At 63.5% G+C, this 25,806-nt stretch overlaps 1 protein-coding gene across 1 annotated transcript; it reads right to left on the bottom strand.

The window, feature by feature from the left end:
* Positions 1-110: 110 nt before the first annotated feature.
* On the bottom strand, positions 111-24,755 carry LOC117795738 (potassium voltage-gated channel subfamily KQT member 2-like). Its single transcript, XM_034641560.1, has 7 exons — positions 24,447-24,755; positions 24,322-24,395; positions 8,986-9,076; positions 7,708-7,834; positions 6,868-7,348; positions 317-407; positions 111-194 (listed from the first exon to the last, which is right to left on the bottom strand). The coding sequence occupies exons 1-7, from the start codon at positions 24,666-24,668 to the stop codon at positions 111-113; spliced, it is 1,170 nt and encodes a 389-aa protein (XP_034497451.1). The 5' UTR covers positions 24,669-24,755.
* Between the last annotated feature and the right edge of the window lie 1,051 nt (positions 24,756-25,806).

The following is a 25,806-nucleotide window of genomic DNA, read 5'->3' as shown; positions in this document are numbered from 1 at the left end:
GCTGCAGGGACACGGGGAGGGGCAGCAGGGCAGACTGGGTGTTAGGGGAGATGCAGGTGTCGGCACTGTGACCATCGGGGCGGTGGACGCGGCAAGGTCGCTCGCTAACATCAGTCGGGGCGGCTGGATGGGCCTCGGTCCACCAGACTGGAGCCTGGAGAGCGGGGGCCACGGGTGGGAGGGGGCAGGGGTCTCTGCGGGGGAGGCCAGGCTCATGCAGGAGCAGGCCTAGGGGGTCAGAGTCTCTGCAGCAAGGGGCTGGGGGACAGACCGCCAACCACCGCCTCCGCGGCTGCACGTCCCGCCAGGGACTCACCAAGATGTAGAGCGCTCCCTCCGAGCTCTTCTCGTACTCCTTGATGGTGGAGAAGACCGACAGCACGAGGCAGGAGAAGACCAGCAGGAACCTGGGGCCGAGGCGGAGGGCGGTCAGCGGCGGCCAGAGGGGGCCCAAGGGGGCAGAGCCCACAATCACGGCTGAACCCACCCCCGGGACTGTGCACCACCGCACCCACCACACTCCCGCCTCAACAGCCTTGGGCTTTGGAAAGGTCCCCCAGAACTCTCCGGGAACGCCGGCTGTCCCGTGGACGTCCCTCATAAGCTTGTGTCCTCTTCCTTGTGTACGGTTCTCCTTTCAAGGCTCAGAAACAGAACACGCCTGTCTTCCAATATGCACGGTCCTTCACGAACACCCGCCCAGGGCCTTGGCCGCCAGATCTGGGTTCTGGCTGCACAGGACGGGTGCACAGAAGGCCCATCAGTTCCCGACAAGGGGAGCTGAGAGGCACTGTGCAGCCAGCACAGACGCCAAGACCCCGTCCGACACAGCAGCCAGGGTGTCTGGCCAAAGGGGACAGTGTGAGGCTGGGGCCTGAGGGAGCAGAGTGCCCGAGGCCAAGGGCCGGGTTCAGGGCTCCTAGGGGGCACCAAGCACGTGGTGTGGGGAGCTAGACAGGGGCCAGCACACCTCTCCCCTCCTGGGTGTTCTCGCCACCCTGGATGCCCCAGGAGTCGAGACCACCAGGCTGTCCAGTGGCAGGAGGAGGCCGGAGACCGTCGTGAGCCCACACTGCTGCATGGTCGTACCGGAGCCCAGCCGCCCCGGTGCTAACACGGGCCCGGCCCTACCCTGTCCGCTGGCGTCCTGCTGGTGCTCGAGCTGGGTGGCACCAGGAGCTCTGAGCCTCGGCCGGGTCCTGGGGCACCTCCGGCAGCCCTGCCCCAGGTGCCCCGAAGACCTTCCCTGGGCGTGCGGCTGGGGAGGGGGGCCCTGGCATACGCCCAGCTCCCGCACAGCGGTACTGACATAAAGAGGACGAAGCCGGTGCAGACAAGGCAGCAGCGAGGAAGCAGTCACATTTCAAAACCACAATTAATTTCCTTTCGTTAGACAATTTATTCAATTAACTGAGCCCTGGAAAAAAAAGTCCAGATAGCCCATGTGCTTTATGTATGTATTTGTAACTCTGCCTGGTGGTATTTTCTCCCAGCTCAGTCCGTGGGGAAGTCACACCCACGCAGTGTGGATCTGCCGGGGATGGAGGAGGCAGAGATTCCAGGGCTCTGGGTCAGAACCCTGGAGGCCTGGGTGATGGCAGGGGCTGGACGTATCACCCACGACAGGAAGGGCACCCAACCCAGCCTGGTTCAGTGCAGAGAGGCGGGGAGCCCAGGGCAGACGTGAAATCTGTCAGGCTTCTCTGAGGAGGTGTCCACGAAGGTGAAGAGTGCGTGGGGCCAAGAGGGGAAAAGGGAAGAGCACATGGGGTGGCCCAGAGACAGGGAAGACGGCGTGTTCCGGAACTGGGCAGAGGGCAAGTCTGACCAGACGAGAGAATGGGGCAGGGGAAGCCTGATGCCGCTGTCCCCCGCATGGGGGAGGTCGGACTCCACACTCAGACTCACGCTGCAAGAAAACGTTGCCCTGAAGTGAAAACGAGAAAGCCCAAGTCCCAAGGCGACCAGGCCCTGTCAGCCCTGCTTCCCGTGGGCGGCTCTGACCGGCATCTTGGAACATTCCGGAATGGCCTGGCCGCGCTCTGTGGATGGGCAGCCCTTCCCAGCAGCCCGTGATGGGAGGTTCCAGAGTCACGCCAGCAACTTGGAGAAGAAAAGCCCGAAGCCAGACACTGGGAACGTTCCCGCTCGGCCAGGTGAGCAGAGCCAACTCCCAGCAGCCGCCCCCTGTTTTTGAGGGTTAGGGACAGATGGCCACAGACAGCAGGCGGGCAGGGGGTGTGCACTCGGGAAGAGCTGGGCCTTGCCCACCCATGAGGAGGAGGGGGGAAGCAGGCAGCGGGAGGCCGCAGCAAAGACAAGCAGACCCCCAGGGAGAGAGGGCACCTCCCTCCCAAGCCATGGCTCCAGGCCCAGGACTAGGTCCCCTGATCCAGAGAGGACAACTCCGAACCGAACGGCAATTCCTTCCCCCACCGCCCACCAGCCGCACGTAGCTGAACAACACAGGACACACTTATTTCCGGGCACCTTCCTATCCACGGGCGCCTCAGGGACTGGGGGCCCCCGCCACCCCCCCAGCGCCATCCACACTCACGCCCATCTTAGACATGGGGAAACTGAGGCTCAAGAAGCCGGTAGGGGGCCCGAGCACAGTGTCCTCGGTGATGCAGACACCTGAGCGGGGTCCAGCCTGGGGAGCCTGGGGGAGGGGCTAGCTGGGACACAGGAGCCACCCTCCTGCAGAGCAACAGGGGAGAATCACTGAGGCCCGTGGGGGCCCTGGGCAGACCGGGAGCTTCCTGCCGACACTCAGGGATCTGAAAGTGGCCGTGTCCTGCCTTCTCTCCTGCAGGCCTTTCCCTCTGTCTCTGCTTCTGGCGGCTGTGGCAGGAAGGGACCCTTCGTCCCACTCCTGGTCCTCAGGAGAGGTGGGGGAGAGGTGGGCAGGGACCGCCACCAGCACTCCCGAGGTCCCCTCACAGCACACCATGTGCTCAGAGTGCTGACCCGTCCAGGTGCCGGAGGACCCACGCGGCTGGTGAGGAGACATTCAGATAGAAATCTTCGCTCTGCGGGCCCAGAATGGCTGGTCTGCCTCCTCCCCATAGGGACAGGTGAGCGGCTCTACCCGCCCCGGAGTCCGGGAGCCCCCTCCCTTAGCGGCAAGGCTCATCCGAGCCTGCTCTCTGCAGGGCCTTCTCACACCCTGCGGCCTGGGACCCGTCCAGGCTGCAGGGAAAGGGAGGCATCCCACGTGGCAGGACAGGGTGGTTCTCCCGCAGCAGCTGCAGCCGAGAATGCTTATCACAGTGAATTCCAAGCAGCGGTTGCCAAGGAGACAAGGATCTCAAGCAGCCAGTGCCCAGCCCCAGATTCCAGGGGCCAGGATGGGGGGCACGAGGTAGGGGTGGTGAGAAGACCTCGGCTCGTGCTCACCTGAACAGTGAGGAAATGGGCCACCTGGAGAGGGCGCACTGCCCAGGACAACCCCCTCGTCTGACGTGCACCCAGCCCGGGTGCCAGCACCGCCCAGGGCCCACAGCGAGCGGACTGTGTTCACCCAGCAGCAGGAGAGACCTCAGCCAGACGTCAGAAGGGACCTGAGCCACAGCCTGAGCTCGGAGCAGAGAGGCAGGGCAGGGGCCTGAGTGCGGGGATTCTGATGTATGGGATGCCACGCAGGGCAGGGCCCAGAGCAGACAGAAGCTGACGGGAGGGATGAGGGACGGAGGGCGGTGGAGACGCACAGGTCAGCGGGACAAGCCCCCCACGGCGGTCAGCCTGTAGCCACGCCTGCCGGTCATGGGAAGCACACGTGTGTGCACGCGTGCGTTCTGCCTGCCCCTGCCCTCGAGAGAGCGGGCAGCCCCACCCCCAGGGACCGTCTCCCCCTCCCACTCCCTAGCGCCATCTGACAGCACGGAATATTTACCTTCCAGGAAAATAGGACAGAGCCTCTGCCACGTCGCTCCCGGGGTCCACAGGGAGGGTTCCGCAGCAGAAGCAGGACAAAGCCCCTGCAGCCAGGCCCACACCCTGGATGCCTTCGCCGCCCCCAGACTAACTCAGGAGACGGCCGGGGCTATTAATCTCATTCCCATGTGTCATGAAATAAACATTTAACAGCAAATGTGGCAGCAATGGGACAAAGTCATCAGCACGCCACTGCCCCCCCACCCTGACCGGCTGCTCTCTGGAAGGTGGGGAAGGGTCTCTGACATCAAGCCCCCCCCCCCGTTAGCATTCACAGCAAGGCCACTATGCGCCAGACCCATGACAACTAAGGGCAGAACACGCTCTCACCCATTTTACAGGCGGGAGAGTGAAGGCTCTGGAGCAGCCGCCGTGGCCACTCGACACAGTAAGCCTGTGCCTCCCTGGGGCTGGGTGGCCCCGAAGCCCAGCGGGGCCCAGGACGAGCGAGCATCAGCCAGCGTGAGGCCACAGCAGGCCCTCCAGTCCAGACTTGCCCCCGGGCCCCCGGGAGCCTCCTGCCCGCCTCATCCATTAGGACCTGGAATCTAATTTCGCCCCTAATAAACTGTTCTGCCTCCCAGACCCACTGCCACTTCCCATCTCCAGGAGTGACGGAGCCCGGACTGCTGACGGCCGCTCCAGGCACAAACCACACGTGAAGAATCACCGTGAGATCACGCCAGGGTTGGAGGGAGGAGGAAGCCATCCTCCCGAGATCCCTCGTCTGCACCCAAGGCTCCCCCGTGGGTGTCGCCTCCCCCCAGAGCCCCCCCAGGCCAGCCCGGCTCCCACCTGAGCCTGCTAATCCAAGGACGGAAGCTTCTCGGGAGCCCTCCCGAGCAGAAGGCCGCAGGGAGGTGACGGGCGAACCCTTGGGACTGTGCGTTGCATACAGCAAGTGCTCAATACATGTCCCGTGCCTGACAAGCCACAACCCAGAAAGCCCCAGAAGGTCCAACCGCTGGCTCGGCACTTGAGGCCCCAGTAACAGCCTTGGCCTGCCTGGACCCCACCCCCACCCCGCTCCAGCCCCTCCCACAACTGCCCCTCGGGACCACACCAAAGCTGGGCTTTTCTCACTAATGCCCCTTCCTCTCCTAACACCCAGGGCAGAAAGGTGCTCTCAGGGGACCCCTTGATGCCCCCCAACAGGCCAGTGGCCCCAGGATGGTCAGTGTCCCTCTGAGGCCTTGGCCATGGGCTCTCTCAGGACAGGGAGCCATGCAGGTCAGGAGTCCTGCATCCCTCCCTAGCCATTCACCCATCAGAAGGCCCAAGTTCACAAGGACCCCCAACCCCCACCACTGAGACCATAGGAAGGGCACCTCACTCCCCTCCTGTCTATTTCTCAGCCTCCCCAGGCCAGCTTCCCAGCCCCAGGGTCTTTGCACACATTGCTCTCACTGCCTGAGGCTCTTTTCTGCTTGCACATCCATCACAGGGCATCCTCCTCCTTGTCCCGTGGTTTCTGACAGGCTGCCCAGCCCTACTCTGCTGCGACCCTCCAAGCAGGGGTCCAGTCAGCTCCTCCCCTGCTCTGCTCAGCTGGCCCCTGACTACACAGCCAGAACTCCCACACAGGGGTGGGGCAGGCACACTGACACACGACGGCCAGGACAGCCTTCCTGAGGTTGAATCGGCTGGAGAGCGGCCCACAGCCCCACTCAGACAAGTCTTGACGGTGCATACCACACTGTCTTCAAACGCCGCAGGAAAGGACAGGAGCGGGGGGTCAAGAAGGGGCCCGTGGCCAGGAGGCCCGTGTCCTAGAGGGACCCAGGGGGCTTCCAAAGGCAGAGCATGGGGGTCCTGAGACCAGGAGGGGCGTGGCCCTCTCTGGGGAGCCTGGCCACATGTGAACCCACAACGGGGCTGATGCAGCTCACGAAACACAAGGCCATGCCCCTCAAGGAACGGCAGAGGACTGGGGAAGGACAGTCCGTCGGCACAATCCCAGGGAAGCCCAGTGCGGGAGCAGGGTGAGGAGGGCTCCCCTGAGGCTGATGGGACAGCCAGGCCTGCTGCCCCCCTTGTCAGCCTCCCCCAGACTCTTCCCGAAGACCCTCCAACTGGCTCCCGGGCTGCCCCCCCCCGGCTCCCAGGGCTCATCGCTCTGGCATATGGTCTCCTAAAAACATCCTAGTGAGTGTTTCTTGGACCCCACTCACATGCCTCCAGCGACAGAGGGCTCACCCACAGGCAGGACCCCTTTTTAACATGCCCCCTCCTGGGCCAGTCCTGGTCCCCCTCCACTGGGTGGCCACCAGGCATGTGCTTGGGGTCCATTCTCCAGGCCAGAGCCCACAGCCACGGTCTCCTCCCAAACTTCAAGCCACAAGGGCACAAGGGGAGGGGAGTCAGGCACAGGACCCTCGTCACCACCCCCCCAGGGAGCTCTTCTCAGAGACAAAGCCCAACACCCACCAAACAGGGGCATCCAGTCCATGGGGAAATTCCACGATACGTCGTTAACACGGAAAAGAATGACCGAAGTCTGCATCCCATCTAGTTTAAAAAACGCCTAGATGGGGGGCGCCTGGGTGGCACAGCGGTTGGGCGTCTGCCTTTGGCTCAGGGCGTGATCCCGGTGTTCTGGGATCGAGCCCCACATCAGGCTCTTCTGCTATGAGCCTGCTTCTTCCTCTCCCACTCCCCCTGCTTGTGTCCCCTCTCTCGCTGGCTGTCTCTATCTGTCAAATAAATAAAAAAAAAAAAAAAAAATCTTAAAAAACGCCTAGATGGGCACAGATGCTTGAAAATAAATCAGGGAGACAAACGTTCTTCCTGTGTTTGTCCGCATCTTCCCGACGTCCTACAATGGGTGCGTATGATTTCTGTCCTCGGANATGTGGAAGAGGCTCCTGGAGGAGCCTGGGGGGCCAGCACCTCAGCACTTTAGAGGGCCAACACCGGCCCTGTCCTGCCAACCAAGCCCCCAGCTCAGGGCTCAGACAGGAAGGACGGAGGAGAACACAGGGTGGGGCTCCCGCGCAGGGCTGCAGGCCCCTCACGGCCGCCGGCTCGAGCTCCAGCCTCCGCAGGCTGCTGTCTGGGAGGTACCGACCCCACGCACCCACCAACCACAGAGCGCGTCGCGGAACGGCTGCTCTGGACAGAGCGGACCAGGACGGCGCGGCTCGTGGGCAGACGCCCAGAGAGGGGGCGGGCTGGCTCCTATCTGCCCTGACCTCCAGGGCTCCATCCAGTAGGGCCTGGGACCCGGCGCTGCTCACCTTGCTGTGGGCATAGACCACGGAGCCCAGCAGCTTCCACGTGCCGCCACGCCGGTCCATGCGGATCATCCGCAGAATCTGTAGGAACCGCAGGCTCCGGAGTGCCGATGTGGCGAAGACGTTGCCCTGGGAGCCAGCAGCCAGCACGGCGATGGAGGCAATGAGCACCATGATGTCTGTGGGAGACGGCGGGGCTCAAGGCGGGGCTGGACCCCCTGCACCTCGTTTCTGGCTACAGGCAAGGGGGCCCCCCTAGGGTGACGGACAGATGGACGGGAGGCACATGCAAAGGGCCAGCAAGGGGACGGCACTACTGTCCACCCTGCCCAGCCCTGCCCTGGGCAGCAGCTGTCCCGACACCTCTCCCCTCCTCCTGCCACTCAGGCCTCATTCACCACAGGCGTGGACGCCAAGAGGGCAGGCGGAGGAAACTTCCAGAAGCAGCCAGTCCGCAGTCTCAGCCTGCCTCCCGGGCCAACATGCACCCACGGCCCTCTCCAGGCTGGCAGCCTGCACCCCCCCACCCCGGCCTCACCTATCACACAGAAGGGCTTCCGGGCAAACTTGAGCCGCCCCCTCCAGCCGCGGTACCGGCAGCAGCAGCCCGCCGCCCAGATCCGCACAAAGTACTCCACACCAAACACCACGATGGTCACGATTTCCTGCGGGGAAGGCCACACTGAGCCACGCCCCAGCCGGGGTCAGGGCTGGAACCAGGCTGGCCAAGCCGGTGCTAGTGGGGGGGAGGTCGGTCCCATCCAGTGTGAGAGGGTGTTAGTGGAGGGGGGTCCCGTCCAGTGTGAGCCGGGGTTAGTGGGGGGGGGTCGGTCCCGTCCAGTGTGAGCGGGTGTTAGTGGAGGGGGGTCCCGTCCAGTGTGAGCCGGTGTTAGTGGGGGGTCCTGTCCAGTGGGAGCCAGTGTTAGTTGGGGGGTCCCGTCCAGTGTGAGACGGTGTTAGTGGGGGGGTCCTGTCCAGTGTGAGCGGTTGTTAGTTGGGGGGTCCTGTCCAGTGTGAGCGGGTGTTAGTGGGGGGGGTCCTGTCCAGTGTGAGCGGGTGTTAGTTGGGGGGTCCCGTCCAGTGTGAGCCGGTGTTAGTGGAGGGGGGTCCCGTCGGTGTGAGCTGGCGTGGGTGGGGCACAGAAAGCAAAGCTGAGGAAGCATCCCAGATAACTGCAAGAGGTGTGGCCTCCCTGAGGCCCGTGGCACCCGAGGCCAAAGTGCGGGCAGGCAGGGGAGGCGGGGGCTCCTCTGAGGTTCATTCCAGACAGGGATCAGCCTCCTCCCGCAGCCCCTCCGTCACCAACAGCAACAAAGACACTGCACTGTGGTTGCCATGGTGCCCGCCCCTGCCTGTCAATGCTGTCAGCTTCTCAGCCCCCGCCCCGCGCCCACGTCCACCGGGGAACACCCCACACTTCCCGGGGAGGGGGCCACCTGGGCCCTCAGGCTCTAGTGAGCAAATGGGAACGGGGTGGGGGGTGGGGGTGGGCTGTCAGACGCTGCAGGGACACGGGGAGGGGCAGCAGGGCAGACTGGGTGTTAGGGGAGATGCAGGTGTCGGCACTGTGACCATCGGGGCGGTGGACGCGGCAAGGTCGCTCGCTAACATCAGTCGGGGCGGCTGGATGGGCCTCGGTCCACCAGACTGGAGCCTGGAGAGCGGGGGCCACGGGTGGGAGGGGGCAGGGGTCTCTGCGGGGGAGGCCAGGCTCATGCAGGAGCAGGCCTAGGGGGTCAGAGTCTCTGCAGCAAGGGGCTGGGGGACAGACCGCCAACCACCGCCTCCGCGGCTGCACGTCCCGCCAGGGACTCACCAAGATGTAGAGCGCTCCCTCCGAGCTCTTCTCGTACTCCTTGATGGTGGAGAAGACCGACAGCACGAGGCAGGAGAAGACCAGCAGGAACCTGGGGCCGAGGCGGAGGGCGGTCAGCGGCGGCCAGAGGGGGCCCAAGGGGGCAGAGCCCACAATCACGGCTGAACCCACCCCCGGGACTGTGCACCACCGCACCCACCACACTCCCGCCTCAACAGCCTTGGGCTTTGGAAAGGTCCCCAGAACTCTCCGGGAACGCCGGCTGTCCCGTGGACGTCCCTCATAAGCTTGTGTCCTCTTCCTTGTGTACGGTTCTCCTTTCAAGGCTCAGAAACAGAACACGCCTGTCTTCCAATATGCACGGTCCTTCACGAACACCCGCCCAGGGCCTTGGCCGCCAGATCTGGGTTCTGGCTGCACAGGACGGGTGCACAGAAGGCCCATCAGTTCCCGACAAGGGGAGCTGAGAGGCACTGTGCAGCCAGCACAGACGCCAAGACCCCGTCCGACACAGCAGCCAGGGTGTCTGGCCAAAGGGGACAGTGTGAGGCTGGGGCCTGAGGGAGCAGAGTGCCCGAGGCCAAGGGCCGGGTTCAGGGCTCCTAGGGGGCACCAAGCACGTGGTGTGGGGAGCTAGACAGGGGCCAGCACACCTCTCCCCTCCTGGGTGTTCTCGCCACCCTGGATGCCCCAGGAGTCGAGACCACCAGGCTGTCCAGTGGCAGGAGGAGGCCGGAGACCGTCGTGAGCCCACACTGCTGCATGGTCGTACCGGAGCCCAGCCGCCCCGGTGCTAACACGGGCCCGGCCCTACCCTGTCCGCTGGCGTCCTGCTGGTGCTCGAGCTGGGTGGCACCAGGAGCTCTGAGCCTCGGCCGGGTCCTGGGGCACCTCCGGCAGCCCTGCCCCAGGTGCCCCGAAGACCTTCCCTGGGCGTGCGGCTGGGGAGGGGGGCCCTGGCATACGCCCAGCTCCCGCACAGCGGTACTGACATAAAGAGGACGAAGCCGGTGCAGACAAGGCAGCAGCGAGGAAGCAGTCACATTTCAAAACCACAATTAATTTCCTTTCGTTAGACAATTTATTCAATTAACTGAGCCCTGGAAAAAAAAGTCCAGATAGCCCATGTGCTTTATGTATGTATTTGTAACTCTGCCTGGTGGTATTTTCTCCCAGCTCAGTCCGTGGGGAAGTCACACCCACGCAGTGTGGATCTGCCGGGGATGGAGGAGGCAGAGATTCCAGGGCTCTGGGTCAGAACCCTGGAGGCCTGGGTGATGGCAGGGGCTGGACGTATCACCCACGACAGGAAGGGCACCCAACCCAGCCTGGTTCAGTGCAGAGAGGCGGGGAGCCCAGGGCAGACGTGAAATCTGTCAGGCTTCTCTGAGGAGGTGTCCACGAAGGTGAAGAGTGCGTGGGGCCAAGAGGGGAAAAGGGAAGAGCACATGGGGTGGCCCAGAGACAGGGAAGACGGCGTGTTCCGGAACTGGGCAGAGGGCAAGTCTGACCAGACGAGAGAATGGGGCAGGGGAAGCCTGATGCCGCTGTCCCCCGCATGGGGGAGGTCGGACTCCACACTCAGACTCACGCTGCAAGAAAACGTTGCCCTGAAGTGAAAACGAGAAAGCCCAAGTCCCAAGGCGACCAGGCCCTGTCAGCCCTGCTTCCCGTGGGCGGCTCTGACCGGCATCTTGGAACATTCCGGAATGGCCTGGCCGCGCTCTGTGGATGGGCAGCCCTTCCCAGCAGCCCGTGATGGGAGGTTCCAGAGTCACGCCAGCAACTTGGAGAAGAAAAGCCCGAAGCCAGACACTGGGAACGTTCCCGCTCGGCCAGGTGAGCAGAGCCAACTCCCAGCAGCCGCCCCCTGTTTTTGAGGGTTAGGGACAGATGGCCACAGACAGCAGGCGGGCAGGGGGTGTGCACTCGGGAAGAGCTGGGCCTTGCCCACCCATGAGGAGGAGGGGGGAAGCAGGCAGCGGGAGGCCGCAGCAAAGACAAGCAGACCCCCAGGGAGAGAGGGCACCTCCCTCCCAAGCCATGGCTCCAGGCCCAGGACTAGGTCCCCTGATCCAGAGAGGACAACTCCGAACCGAACGGCAATTCCTTCCCCCACCGCCCACCAGCCGCACGTAGCTGAACAACACAGGACACACTTATTTCCGGGCACCTTCCTATCCACGGGCGCCTCAGGGACTGGGGGCCCCCGCCACCCCCCCAGCGCCATCCACACTCACGCCCATCTTAGACATGGGGAAACTGAGGCTCAAGAAGCCGGTAGGGGGCCCGAGCACAGTGTCCTCGGTGATGCAGACACCTGAGCGGGGTCCAGCCTGGGGAGCCTGGGGGAGGGGCTAGCTGGGACACAGGAGCCACCCTCCTGCAGAGCAACAGGGGAGAATCACTGAGGCCCGTGGGGGCCCTGGGCAGACCGGGAGCTTCCTGCCGACACTCAGGGATCTGAAAGTGGCCGTGTCCTGCCTTCTCTCCTGCAGGCCTTTCCCTCTGTCTCTGCTTCTGGCGGCTGTGGCAGGAAGGGACCCTTCGTCCCACTCCTGGTCCTCAGGAGAGGTGGGGGAGAGGTGGGCAGGGACCGCCACCAGCACTCCCGAGGTCCCCTCACAGCACACCATGTGCTCAGAGTGCTGACCCGTCCAGGTGCCGGAGGACCCACGCGGCTGGTGAGGAGACATTCAGATAGAAATCTTCGCTCTGCGGGCCCAGAATGGCTGGTCTGCCTCCTCCCCATAGGGACAGGTGAGCGGCTCTACCCGCCCCGGAGTCCGGGAGCCCCCTCCCTTAGCGGCAAGGCTCATCCGAGCCTGCTCTCTGCAGGGCCTTCTCACACCCTGTGGCCTGGGACCCGTCCAGGCTGCAGGGAAAGGGAGGCATCCCACGTGGCAGGACAGGGTGGTTCTCCCGCAGCAGCTGCAGCCGAGAATGCTTATCACAGTGAATTCCAAGCAGCGGTTGCCAAGGAGACAAGGATCTCAAGCAGCCAGTGCCCAGCCCCAGATTCCAGGGGCCAGGATGGGGGGCACGAGGTAGGGGTGGTGAGAAGACCTCGGCTCGTGCTCACCTGAACAGTGAGGAAATGGGCCACCTGGAGAGGGCGCACTGCCCAGGACAACCCCCTCGTCTGACGTGCACCCAGCCCGGGTGCCAGCACCGCCCAGGGCCCACAGCGAGCGGACTGTGTTCACCCAGCAGCAGGAGAGACCTCAGCCAGACGTCAGAAGGGACCTGAGCCACAGCCTGAGCTCGGAGCAGAGAGGCAGGGCAGGGGCCTGAGTGCGGGGATTCTGATGTATGGGATGCCACGCAGGGCAGGGCCCAGAGCAGACAGAAGCTGACGGGAGGGATGAGGGACGGAGGGCGGTGGAGACGCACAGGTCAGCGGGACAAGCCCCCCACGGCGGTCAGCCTGTAGCCACGCCTGCCGGTCATGGGAAGCACACGTGTGTGCACGCGTGCGTTCTGCCTGCCCCTGCCCTCGAGAGAGCGGGCAGCCCCACCCCCAGGGACCGTCTCCCCCTCCCACTCCCTAGCGCCATCTGACAGCACGGAATATTTACCTTCCAGGAAAATAGGACAGAGCCTCTGCCACGTCGCTCCCGGGGTCCACAGGGAGGGTTCCGCAGCAGAAGCAGGACAAAGCCCCTGCAGCCAGGCCCACACCCTGGATGCCTTCGCCGCCCCCAGACTAACTCAGGAGACGGCCGGGGCTATTAATCTCATTCCCATGTGTCATGAAATAAACATTTAACAGCAAATGTGGCAGCAATGGGACAAAGTCATCAGCACGCCACTGCCCCCCCACCCTGACCGGCTGCTCTCTGGAAGGTGGGGAAGGGTCTCTGACATCAAGCCCCCCCCCCCCTTAGCATTCACAGCAAGGCCACTATGCGCCAGGCCCATGACAACTAAGGGCAGAACACGCTCTCACCCATTTTACAGGCGGGAGAGTGAAGGCTCTGGAGCAGCCGCCGTGGCCACTCGACACAGTAAGCCTGTGCCTCCCTGGGGCTGGGTGGCCCCGAAGCCCAGCGGGGCCCAGGACGAGCGAGCATCAGCCAGCGTGAGGCCACAGCAGGCCCTCCAGTCCAGACTTGCCCCCGGGCCCCCGGGAGCCTCCTGCCCGCCTCATCCATTAGGACCTGGAATCTAATTTCGCCCCTAATAAACTGTTCTGCCTCCCAGACCCACTGCCACTTCCCATCTCCAGGAGTGACGGAGAGCCCGGACTGCTGACGGCCGCTCCAGGCACAAACCACACGTGAAGAATCACCGTGAGATCACGCCAGGGTTGGAGGGAGGAGGAAGCCATCCTCCCGAGATCCCTCGTCTGCACCCAAGGCTCCCCCGTGGGTGTCGCCTCCCCCCAGAGCCCCCCCAGGCCAGCCCGGCTCCCACCTGAGCCTGCTAATCCAAGGACGGAAGCTTCTCGGGAGCCCTCCCGAGCAGAAGGCCGCAGGGAGGTGACGGGCGAACCCTTGGGACTGTGCGTTGCATACAGCAAGTGCTCAATACATGTCCCGTGCCTGACAAGCCACAACCCAGAAAGCCCCAGAAGGTCCAACCGCTGGCTCGGCACTTGAGGCCCCAGTAACAGCCTTGGCCTGCCTGGACCCCACCCCCACCCCGCTCCAGCCCCTCCCACAACTGCCCCTCGGGACCACACCAAAGCTGGGCTTTTCTCACTAATGCCCCTTCCTCTCCTAACACCCAGGGCAGAAAGGTGCTCTCAGGGGACCCCTTGATGCCCCCCAACAGGCCAGTGGCCCCAGGATGGTCAGTGTCCCTCTGAGGCCTTGGCCATGGGCTCTCTCAGGACAGGGAGCCATGCAGGTCAGGAGTCCTGCATCCCTCCCTAGCCATTCACCCATCAGAAGGCCCAAGTTCACAAGGACCCCCAACCCCCACCACTGAGACCATAGGAAGGGCACCTCACTCCCCTCCTGTCTATTTCTCAGCCTCCCCAGGCCAGCTTCCCAGCCCCAGGGTCTTTGCACACATTGCTCTCACTGCCTGAGGCTCTTTTCTGCTTGCACATCCATCACAGGGCATCCTCCTCCTTGTCCCGTGGTTTCTGACAGGCTGCCCAGCCCTACTCTGCTGCGACCCTCCAAGCAGGGGTCCAGTCAGCTCCTCCCCTGCTCTGCTCAGCTGGCCCCTGACTACACAGCCAGAACTCCCACACAGGGGTGGGGCAGGCACACTGACACACGACGGCCAGGACAGCCTTCCTGAGGTTGAATCGGCTGGAGAGCGGCCCACAGCCCCACTCAGACAAGTCTTGACGGTGCATACCACACTGTCTTCAAACGCCGCAGGAAAGGACAGGAGCGGGGGGTCAAGAAGGGGCCCGTGGCCAGGAGGCCCGTGTCCTAGAGGGACCCAGGGGGCTTCCAAAGGCAGAGCATGGGGGTCCTGAGACCAGGAGGGGCGTGGCCCTCTCTGGGGAGCCTGGCCACATGTGAACCCACAACGGGGCTGATGCAGCTCACGAAACACAAGGCCATGCCCCTCAAGGAACGGCAGAGGACTGGGGAAGGACAGTCCGTCGGCACAATCCCAGGGAAGCCCAGTGCGGGAGCAGGGTGAGGAGGGCTCCCCTGAGGCTGATGGGACAGCCAGGCCTGCTGCCCCCCTTGTCAGCCTCCCCCAGACTCTTCCCGAAGACCCTCCAACTGGCTCCCGGGCTGCCCCCCCCCGGCTCCCAGGGCTCATCGCTCTGGCATATGGTCTCCTAAAAACATCCTAGTGAGTGTTTCTTGGACCCCACTCACATGCCTCCAGCGACAGAGGGCTCACCCACAGGCAGGACCCCTTTTTAACATGCCCCCTCCTGGGCCAGTCCTGGTCCCCCTCCACTGGGTGGCCACCAGGCATGTGCTTGGGGTCCATTCTCCAGGCCAGAGCCCACAGCCACGGTCTCCTCCCAAACTTCAAGCCACAAGGGCACAAGGGGAGGGGAGTCAGGCACAGGACCCTCGTCACCACCCCCCCAGGGAGCTCTTCTCAGAGACAAAGCCCAACACCCACCAAACAGGGGCATCCAGTCCATGGGGAAATTCCACGATACGTCGTTAACACGGAAAAGAATGACCGAAGTCTGCATCCCATCTAGTTTAAAAAACGCCTAGATGGGGGGCGCCTGGGTGGCACAGCGGTTGGGCGTCTGCCTTTGGCTCAGGGCGTGATCCCGGTGTTCTGGGATCGAGCCCCACATCAGGCTCTTCTGCTATGAGCCTGCTTCTTCCCTCTCCCACTCCCCCTGCTTGTGTCCCCTCTCTCGCTGGCTGTCTCTATCTGTCAAATAAATAAAAAAAAAAAAAAAAAAAATCTTAAAAAACGCCTAGATGGGCACAGATGCTTGAAAATAAATCAGGGAGACAAACGTTCTTCCTGTGTTTGTCCGCATCTTCCCGACGTCCTACAATGGGTGCGTATGATTTCTGTCCTCGGAAGAGATAATGCACCGTACCACGTGCTGCTTTCTGATGCCGCTGGCGCCCCTCGCTCAGGTCGGGCAGTGCTGTCTGGGCTCAGATGGGGCTGCCACGGTGACGCGCCTGGTTCCAGCCCGCACCACGTTAATTCAGCTTTCAGCTCAGTACACACGCACGTCAGCCAGGACCCTCTTGGATACGCCGGCAAGACTGCTAACCGGGAGGAAAGAACCCTGGGGGCACCAGCAGCTAAATCTGGAGATGGAAGCCGGTGCTGACCACCCGGCCCCTTCCCCAGGCCAGCCGGCTCCGTGGGCCTCGGCTGCTGCCCTGAGGAGCCAGGCCCGCGGGTTCACGGTCAGAACCATGGCCAGCACCCTCTCCCGCCTCACCTGCCGGGGCCTCCCAGCCCCACCTGGGATCTAAGCTCCAAAACGCTCCCACTTCCCTGCTCTGCCCTTCTGCACGTGCAAAGCAGCCGGGTCGGGCCCTGCCCTCCTGCGGGAGGCTCGCTGAGGCTCTGTCTGTGTGGGTGAACACACTTCTCAACTCCCATGGACCCAGCCAGGCCTGCAGCCCCGAGACGGCTCCTCCCACTTCCACACCTGCTTCTGCTGCACCAGCTTCTCTCTGTGCTTCCCGAAGATCTCACCACCTCCCCACAAGCCTGGGGTCCCAGGAGAAATTGGCCTTCTCCTCCTATGAACCCTTCAAATATTTTTTCCAAGCCTGAATGGAAAGGCAAGTTCAGGGCTTCTAAGCTCTTGAGTTCCATGGAGGGAAAAAGCAAGCCAGACGAGACCTAGGGAAGGGAGCAGTCTGGGAGGGGGACGACCGCACTCCGCACGCTGCCAGAAGCAATCTAGGAGGACACTCTGCGGCCAGGTTCACCGCGAGCTGCCAACCTGCTGCCATCACAGATGATTGAGGGATATCCGGGGACGCTGCTCCCCAGGACTCCCGTTAGGACTTTCTGTACAGTTACAAAATTATTCCAAGTAATCCAGAAGAATTAGAACCCTAATTTTACTCCAGCCAGCTAATGGGTAGGGCCTAGTGACACTGAGCTCTGGTGCACGTCCTGCAGACGAAGGTCAGGCTCTGGGCTGGCCTGGAACACACCACCCCGTTCCCGCCAACAGGAGCAGCCTCGGCCCCACGCCTCATGGCTTCTGCACGGAGCTGCCAGAAAAGACAAGGCCTGTCCTCCACAGTGTCTCCTCCCCTCAGCCAACCCCAGATGCTAAGCAGGGGGACCAAGGTTGTGGCAGCTGGGGGCTGGGGAGGAGCCAGACCCCAACATGGGCAGGTCACCCCCCCAAGAGCAGGAAGTGCCCTGCAGGAGAAGCCACAGGCCCCGTAGCCCAGCACCTGCTAGGTCTGAATCCTGAAGGCCCCTCTTGTCATCAAGTGGCCTTGGGTCCATGATCGCTCCCCTGTGGCCCTGACCTCAGCATCTGGGAGCTGACTGACAGCAGGGCTGGGAGGCCCCTGAGAACAATCCTGTCCCCATCCCTGCTCATTGTCCGAGACTCAAGGAAGGTCTAGAAGACCCCCTTTCCAAGACCTGACCTCCCCCATGACCGAGCCCCGCACTCACCAGGGCCCAGAAGGAAGGAGGAAATATTAGCTTCAACCCCACGTGGGGACCTGCGTCCCCGCCACCTTCCCTCCTTCCACCAGGAAAGGGTGAGGCTGGGTGCACAGCAGGGCTGCCAAGTGGCTCCTTAATCAGCACTCAGCCCTGCAGATGATGCCTGTCAGTGACCATGACGGGCCTCCATCCCCACAATGAGCCCCCAGCCTCGTCCCCATGGGCTCCCAACAAGGACCCATCCTGGCATGCTCAGCCAGACTCCTGCAGAGAAAGCCATGCAAACATACTTAGAGCAAAGCATTTTAGAAGCACCTTGTTCTGGAAACGTTGACCTTCCAGGGGCTCCTGGGAGGCCTTGGATCTGGCAGAGCCTTCGGGATGCAGGTTCCAGCTCAGCCAGAGTGCTCCCAAGCCAGGGGCACTGCCAGCCCAGGCTCCTCACCCCTGCCCTTCTGGATGAATTCAAAGCACAATCTAGACCAGCTTCAAACAACAGAAACTCGAGCCCTCCCTCTCCCCAACTCCGGAAAGTCCGCTGCTGAGCAATCCCTGCACCGCCTCCCCCTCTGACTCCATTCGTGACTTTTTTTTTTTTTTAAGTAGGCTTCACACCCAGCATGGAGCCCAACATGTGCCTTGAACTCACGACTGAGTTCAAGACCCGAGCTGAGACCAAGAGCCAGACATTGACCAACTGAGCCCCCAGGTGGTCATCGCCACAGCTTTTCAAGTTCATGGAAGGAAGAGACGGGCTTTAGGGAAAGCCACGTCTGCCACTGACCCTCTCCGACACGCACCTGTCCACAGGAACTAATCAAAGACAGCAGACTCATTTCGGGGGCTCACGGTGGTACCACCAGCAGCCGGGGAAGTGCGCTGAGGACGGGTCAGTGAGAGGCATCACCCCTGCCGAGTGTGGAGTCCCGGGGGCAAGGCACAACACGGAGTCATTCCAGAACCACGGCTTTCTTCAAAACCCTCCCCCCAGCATGGAAGACGCTGTTCTCTGGGGACAGCCTCAGCTCTGCACGACCCTCCTCTTCCCACCACGTATTCAACTAAGCTGCTCCGGCTTTGCTGGGCGGGGTGACAGGTGCCACGCAGCCACCACAGGAAGACACGCATCCTCCTCCCGCGGTGGCCGGTGTGTCGCCACGAACGAGGCGCCGTGGTAAGAGGCGGCTGGAGCTGCCAGCACATCGCGGCTGGAAAGCACAGCTGAGCTCCAGCCTTGCAGGAGAAAGCAGCCGTCGCCATGTGGACTGTGCAGCCGAGGCGGGCTCAGCCTTGAGGCCTGCGTGGACTGAGGTCACCACATGACCTAGCCGAGGACAGCGGGGGCTGGTCGGGACGCCCAGCCAGAGGCCAGCGGTCCTCAGGGACCCCATCGGTACAACCTGCCCGCAAAGCTGCTTTTCAAGCCAAAATCACTCCTGCCTCCGCGTCTGGAGGCTCAGGATGCTGGGAACGTGTGCCATTCAGCCATGAACAGGAAGACATGTCCCAACACCCAGGCTGCTGCAGAGCAAGCAAACTCCTCCAGGAGTGTGGCCAGTCTGCCGGGACGAACACACAAGCGAGGGTCTGGAGAGTCCGGTGGGGCCTCACGTCGAAACGCACGGCTTCCTTACCAGCAGCCACAAGCCTCTCGGTCCAGGCCCAGCCACTGGCCGAGGGACTGTGGGCTTGCCACGGCTGGGCTGAGGGCGGGTGGCCAAGGGAGCTGCCCAGACAGGCTCCTGCTGTCCAGCCTCCATGCCGGACAGGCTTTTCCTTCTGCTAAAACCACAGCCGCGGAGACCTAAGAACAACGGCCGCGAGCTTGGCGGGCGTCGCACATGCCAAGGATCCGGTCGATGACTCGCAAAAGTAAAGACAGAATCATTAGCCCACGTTACAGACAAGGAAACCTGGGGCCTGGGGGCGTCTGTGGAGGCAGGAGCCCAGCCAGGCTGGCCCAGAGCCGGGGGTCCCCACCGCTCACGGTCCTTCAGCCGAACACGCCCTCTGAAGCATTTCCACCGGATAATGTCACTCCACGAATAGCGAGCCACTTGAGTGACACGCTAACGAGCAGTGGAAATTGAGACAGCGCGGCCTCCGTGGGGGTAACGGGGCGATGTCTGTTCCCGGCAGTGTCCGCCCCGGAACGATCCTACATCTGTACCCGAGAACATTTAACAGGAGGCAGTGCAGGGTATCCCCGCGTGGCCTCCAATAACCAGAAGTCAGGCACCAACATCCCCCATAAGCTTCGCCTCCCGAGGGCAGCAGCCTCCCGCCCAGGGCCCACCACTATCCTCAGCCTTTGAACGGGACAGGGCCTGAACCCCAGGCCTGGCCCCTGGCCTCACCCGCCCTGTCCAACCTCCCGTGGACGCTCAGAGGCCGCAGAACACACACGCGTGGCCCCCCATCCTGTACAGGGGTTCCATCTTCTGAGGGGCCTGCCCTCCCCAAGCCCAAGACCCTGCTGGTGGCGTCCTCCACGAACCCCAAGGAGCTCAGTCCTCTAGACCCTATTCCTTCCACAGGACAGTGAAAGCGCCCACTCCTCGCGGCTAGCCTCGTGGCTCTCCCTAGCAGGGGCCAGGACATCTGCTGAGTGACAGCCACGCAGAGGCACGGGGCCTGCATCCTGCACGGGCGGGAGCGCAGAGATTAGCCGAGGCCCGTGGGTTAGCATATTAACCGAGACGAGCCGAGAGGCACCCCAGCCACGTGTGACTCCTGGAGGCAATCTGCTTCTTCGAAGACATGCTGGGGCTTAAGTCTTGTCAGAACCGGAGCTGGGCCTCCCACCACAGGGCAGGCATCTGGGGTCCGAGGGTGCCCGACACACAGCAGTGCCCACATGGCCAGCCAACTCCTTCCGAGTCCTTGGAGTTGGGATATTTGACTTGTACAGACGTCTGACAAAACCGAGATTCTTTCTGCTCTGACCTCTGAAGCCGTCAAGCACTGAGCTTCCTACCGACCCTGTCACCCTGAGGACATGGGAGCTTGTGGGGAATCCACAACCTAACAGTGGACATAGGGACACAGGGCTTAGACGGGACTATATCATCACGGTCTGATCTCGCTTTAAACTACGTGGTGAGGCTGGGAAATCCTGCAAGGAGGCCTGAGGTCTCCAGACCAGTGAGGACAGTCTGGTCAGCCCCGGTTCCCCTGGAAACCACAACTCTCCTGGTGTTCCCACCTTTGAGGAAATTTCCATAAGATTCTCCAACTCTCGGTGGACACTCCCTCCCCAAGGACAGAGAGAGGTCTGCGACTTGAAAACAGCTGAGAACACAGCCACGCAGGCTCCAGCCTCCTTCTGGAAACACAATGCTCCGTCAGCAGAGGAGGGACCCCAGCCACCTCCCCGGGCCACGCTCAACCCTCAGATGTGGTCAGACCAAGGAACAGTCAGGGCCAAGACTGAGGGCAGAGGCTCCACCTCCCCCCCACCCCCCGTCGCCCCTGGCAGCCCACCGGCAGCAAACAAGCAAGAGGGGACAGCAGGTGGCCTGTGCAGAGTTAGCTAAGGCCGCGCAGGGGACCGCAGCAGGCCCTGAGGCCCTGGACCCCGGCCTGCTGGAGATCATGCCAGGCCCAGCAGCTCCCAGCCCTGACCCCAAAGCAAGTGCCGTCTGAGGACAGAGGGCTTGGCTGCCCAGCCCAAGAGACAACAGCACACAAAAAGTGAGCCGCACACTGAGCCGGCCTCCGCGACTCGGTCCTGCTCGGCGCTTGCCCGTTCTACACGCGGCTCCATGCTGACAACTCAAAGCGGCTTTCGGATGTGGGTAAGTCAGGCAATCTGTGCCCAGAACGCTCGTCTCCAATGAGGAGACCCCTCTCAGCCTGAGTGAGACGACTCTGCAGCTCATTCAACCTTGCCTGGCCTCAGTTTCCCCACCAGTGCAAACAGGCCTCTCTGAGGCTCCCGGACATACAGCTGAGACCAGCACACAGCAGCCACAGAGAAACCACACGGAAGGGATCCCCCTCAAAGGAGTAACTGCCCGGCTCCGCCAAGCCTGGGGGTCACACCCGAGCCAGGCTCCCAGAGGACCCCCGGTGGACTTGCCCGGACCACATCCCTGACAGGGCGCTCTAGAAACTCAGGTCCCCTCTGAGAAACTCCCAAAAACTCCAGACTTACACCCAGAAAATCCTCTTACAGAGACGCCCCTGCTCTCAGGGTGCACAGACCCTTCAGCCCTGAGACTCTTTCCTGAGGTGTGAGGAACAGGCACTGGGGAGGAGGGTCCGCAGGGCTGTTCGAGCTGAGTCGGACCCTTCCCCACCCCACACCGCCAAGTGCTGATGACGTGTGTGGGAGTCCTCCCGACCGGGGCCCCAGCGACCGCCCCTGCATCCATGTGCAGCCTGGGCTGCCCGCCCAAATCAGGCTGAACCGTCACACGGGGCAAGGTCTGCCCACCCAGGCAGAGGAAGGGACCCTCCAGGGGTCTCAGAGCTGGGAGGGGCGGGTCCAAGCTGTTTCTGCCCAGGCAGGCCCATACCTCCGCGGGCGTGGGATACGTCCTGACTCAGGGAAGGCTCCTCTCCCCAGAAGCTCACACCAGGAAGGAGCGACGCGGCTCCACTCCCACAGGCAGGTCCTCGGAAAAAGCCCCTTCCACAGGGGGTCGACGGGGAATCACAGGGCAGCCACATCCCTCCCCGCCTGATAGCCACCACCCCCCAGGACCCACTGGGGCACCCAGAGGGGCTGGCACACCTCCATCTTCCAGAAGCCAGGCTTTGGTGGCAAAAGCAGAACGGTGGCCTAAGAGGGCTCATTGCTGCCCCAGCACTGAGGACCCCCTTCCAGCCAGGACAGATGGAGGAGGCCGGGCTCCTGCCCTCCACAGGCTTGCTCAGGCCCAGCTCAGCGCCAGGCAGGGAAGAGGGCCTTGAACTTTGTTTAATTAATGAATCCAGAAAACCTGATGACGCACACGGGCCAGGCTAGTCCACACTGGGCAAGGGGGTCGCCACACCCCTGGGCAGGAGACCAGCAGCTGGGCAGTGAAGGCGTCCTGGTTTGGGGTGGGGCTGGGCCCCAGGCATGGGCTGGGCATAGGGACAGTGGAGAATTTCATGCCTGGGGACCTGGGGGATGGGTGACGAGCAACAACAGCCGGAGATGTGTCACCGTTCGCTGAGAGTCCAGTGAGCCCGCCCTGAGAGAGCGGCTACCCCATCGGCCCATCGCCACAACGCCTGGGGACAAGGAGCTGCGGTGCCCACTCTCCTGATGGAAGACTGGGGCCTGCGGGTTCTGCGACTAGACTTCACTGCCTAACCCAACAGCTGCCACGACACCTGCTCCCCTCCCGCCTCCCCCACTCCCCAGAAAAGTCCCCCTGCCAGTGAGCCAAAGGAGCTCAAAGCAGCCTGTGCCCTCAGCGGGGAAGCCGGGAAGGGGCTGAGCAGGCAGGAGGGCCCGCACACGCTACAGGCCTGCTTGTCCTGGCTCACGCGGACAGACACACACGCACACACGGCAGCAGCAACCCGCCCCAGCCTTCCCTTCCGCGCTGCGTCCCTTTCTGGGTGCTGCAGCTCTGAGGAGGCAGGAGGCACAGAGGGGCTGGCCACTTCAGGCCCGGGCAGGGAGAAGCCACTCGGGGCTGGAGACGGGGCCACGCAGAGGGGACCCCTAGGATGTCCTGCCGGCCAGGGACGTGTGGGGCCAAAGCACAGCAAACCCTCCAGTAGCCAAACCACAGGCCAGAGAGGGGCACCCGGCTGCAGGGCTGTGGGGTGGGCTCTGACCACGTGCCGGAGGTCGGGGCGGGACCTCCTAGAAGGTGAGGAGGGAGGTGGTGACAGGAGGGCCATTGATGAGGAGACACAGGGCTCTTCCAAGGATGAACAGCTCACCTGAGCACCCCTACAAGGGAAGAGTGCGAGTCTCCCCACTGGGGCCGGGGTGGGGAGTGGGGGGACGCTCACGGTGCCAGGGAAGCCCCTGCCTCCCACGGTGGCTCAGCACTGGGGCAGGGAACAGTGCCCCAGGCACCTGCCAGGGCTGTGGTCTCCCCCCCAGAACACAATCCCCTCTAGCAGCCGGGCTTTCCCCCCCTGGGGTCTTCTCCCCCATCCCATGGAGGGTCTGTCCAGAGCACACACTCACAGGTCCATGGGCACACACCCCTCTCATCCCAGGGGGGCACACGGTCGGAGATGGTTTCCCAGAATCCGTTCCTCACTCCCATCCCAAAATGCCTTTTTCATTCAAAATGGCCGAGTCCCGGCCCCAGTCTAGCTGGGATGGGAGGGAGAGTGCCTGCCCGCTCAGAGACAGCACACCAACGGCACAGGCCACACGCGCAGCAACTCATGCTGGAACACGGCACACATGAACATTCATGTGCACACAGTGCCGGCCTGAGGCCACGGCACCTGCCCCGGGAGCCAGCAGGTCCCTGCACAGGGCCAGGGCTGGCGGGCTCAGGACAGCAGCACCCCTCCTCCTGGGCATCCACCCACCAAGGAGGGGATCCAGAGCCCAGAACGTGCGCGGTGCCGGGGGCTCCTCCAGCTCGCAGCAGCACAGAGGGGTCAGGGCTGTGCTGGGTGGGGGGGAGAGTGGGGGATGCAGGCTGGGCCAAGGATGACAGCAGGCACCAAGGGGCAAGACGGTCAACAACCCCGAGCCCAGGGCTGGGGGAGGGAAGTAATATTAGGACACCCCCCACCCCCATTCCAGCAAACCAGAAGAAGCTCACCCTAAGTGGAGAGTGAGCGGCTTGGGGGTCGAGCCCAAGTAAGCCAGCCCCTGCCCCCACCCCTTGCCCCCTCCCTCGGGGGAGCCCAGCCCAGAGGGGGGCCTCCAGGAGTCCAGATGCCTTGGCAGGACTGGCAGCGCCACCCTCCCTCCCGGCTGGCCCTTTGTTCGGCGCAGCGGCCGTGGGGAGGGGCCTCGGGCCTCGGGCCTCGGAGGGGAGGCTGGGGAGCCGCACATCCCCCCATCCTGCGGGGGAGGGGCTGTTGCAACCAGCCCGGCGGAGGCTGGGGAGCCGCACATCCCCCCATCCTGCGGGGGAGGGGCTGTTGCAACCAGCCCGGCCGCTGTTCGTTGGGGGAGGGCGCCCCCACCGTGGCCCGGACGCCCGGACGCCAGAACTCCTTCCAACCTCACAAGCATCTCTGCCCTTCTCTTTAGCCAGGGAACGCCGTACCCCGGGCTCAGACCCGGGCGCCGGCGTGACCGACGCGGGCGCTCGGACGCAAAGGGGGTCCCCCGCCGCCCGCAGCCGCGTGCCGCCTGTGGGCACTCACACGTAGGCGTGGTAGATGAACGCCCAGCCGCGCGGCCGCTCCAGCACGTTGTACAGGAAATTCTGCAGCTTGCGNCAGCCGCGCGGCCGCTCCAGCACGTTGTACAGGAAATTCTGCAGCTTGCGGTAGAAGGCGTTGCGCTTGGGGGGCTTCCCGGCGCCCGCGCCTCCCGCGCGCGGCTTGCTCAGGATGCTGCCGCGCTTGGGGGCCTCGGAGCCGGCGATGAGCAGCGCGCCGTCCCGGGTGGAGTCGGGCGCGCCGGGGTCCAACCCCACGAAGCCCACCTTGAGCTTCTTCTCCCCGCTCGGGCCGGGGTACACGCCGCCGTTGCGCGACTTCTGTACCATGGTGCCGGGCGGCGCCCCGGCGGGCGCGAGCTCAGCGGGGGAGGCGCGCAGGGGGCGGCGCGGGCCCGAGCCCAGGCCCCCGGCCCGGGCCTCGCCCCGCCCCCATTAACCCCTGCGACGCCGCGCGGGCCGCGGGAGGGAGGGGAGGGGAGGGGAGGGGACGCAGGAGGCAGCAGACGAGGACCGGGCTGCTCCCGGCGTCTTCTCCCCGCGGCGCCATGTGTCCTGACCAGGGAATCGGGGCCCCTGGTCATCCCCTGGTCAGACAAGCGCACCTCCTGAGCGGGCCCCCAGCTCTCCCTTGGATCCCAAAGCCCTGCCGGCGCCTGGCCCTAGTTGGATTCCTACCAGCTGGACCCCTGGTCTGGACTCCTAGGAGCAGAAGGGAGGGATGTACATGGCCCTACACCCTCCGCCAAGGCTCGGCCCACCAGGACCTTATGCACTTGGCCTCTAAGTGGGCCAGGCTTGAGGACCTTCTAGACCCAGGTCCCCTGAGTGTAGAGGGAGGCATCTGGGGAGGCTTCCTAAGAGGTGGTCTGAGCTGGAACTTGGAGGAGTCCTGGAAGGGAGGCAGCAGGGGAAAGGGAGGGTTTGCAGAGGCCCCTGAAGCAAGGAGAGGGGCAGAGGTGGTCAGAGAAGTGAGACCTGAGAGACTCACTCCAAAAGGCCTGGACTTTCTTCTGCAGACCCCAGAAAGGACCTGGGAGGGTGGGCCCAGGGCAAGACAGAGGCCTGAGGCCAGGCGGGACACTGGCACCCTAGTCCAGGACAGAGGACGGCAGGTTCTGGACGCAGATGGCAGGGTATGCTCTTGAGGGGGAGTAAGCAGAGGTTGCTCCCCAGGCCAGGGAGCCATGGTTGGGGGGGGTGTCCTTCCAGAACCTTCTTCTGGGAAGCCAAAGGACTCATTCCTCAACCACTGAGAGGCCCCTGTGTGCTCCACACTGACACTCTGCACCATGCCTCCACTCGCTAAGCCTCCCTCTGCACACCTTGGATGCTGGGGGCTTCAGGGGCCTCTCCTGACCACATCCAGCCTCTTCCCACATTTGCCCAGGACTGTGGGGTCCACTAAAGTAGGCCCTTTTAGTAGCTGGCACTGTCCTCACTAGTAACTTGGCTCATAAAACAGGAT

The sequence above is a fragment of the Ailuropoda melanoleuca genome, chromosome 13 (assembly GCF_002007445.2).
Source record: "Ailuropoda melanoleuca isolate Jingjing chromosome 13, ASM200744v2, whole genome shotgun sequence".
NCBI lineage: Eukaryota > Metazoa > Chordata > Mammalia > Carnivora > Ursidae > Ailuropoda > Ailuropoda melanoleuca.
This window is presented reverse-complemented; position numbering and strand designations above follow the sequence as displayed.

Coding starts and splice junctions, on each gene's coding strand:
- LOC117795738 (XM_034641560.1), bottom strand. CDS start 24,668: ATGGTACAGAAGTCGCGCAACGGCGGCGTGTACCCCGGCCCGAGCGGG. Junction 9,077..24,321: donor TTCATCTACCACGCCTACGT/GTGAGTGCCCAC, acceptor CCTCGGCCCCAG/GTTCCTGCTGGTCTTCTCCT. Junction 7,349..7,707: donor GAAGCCCTTCTGTGTGATAG/GTGAGGCCGGGG, acceptor CGTCTCCCACAG/ACATCATGGTGCTCATTGCC.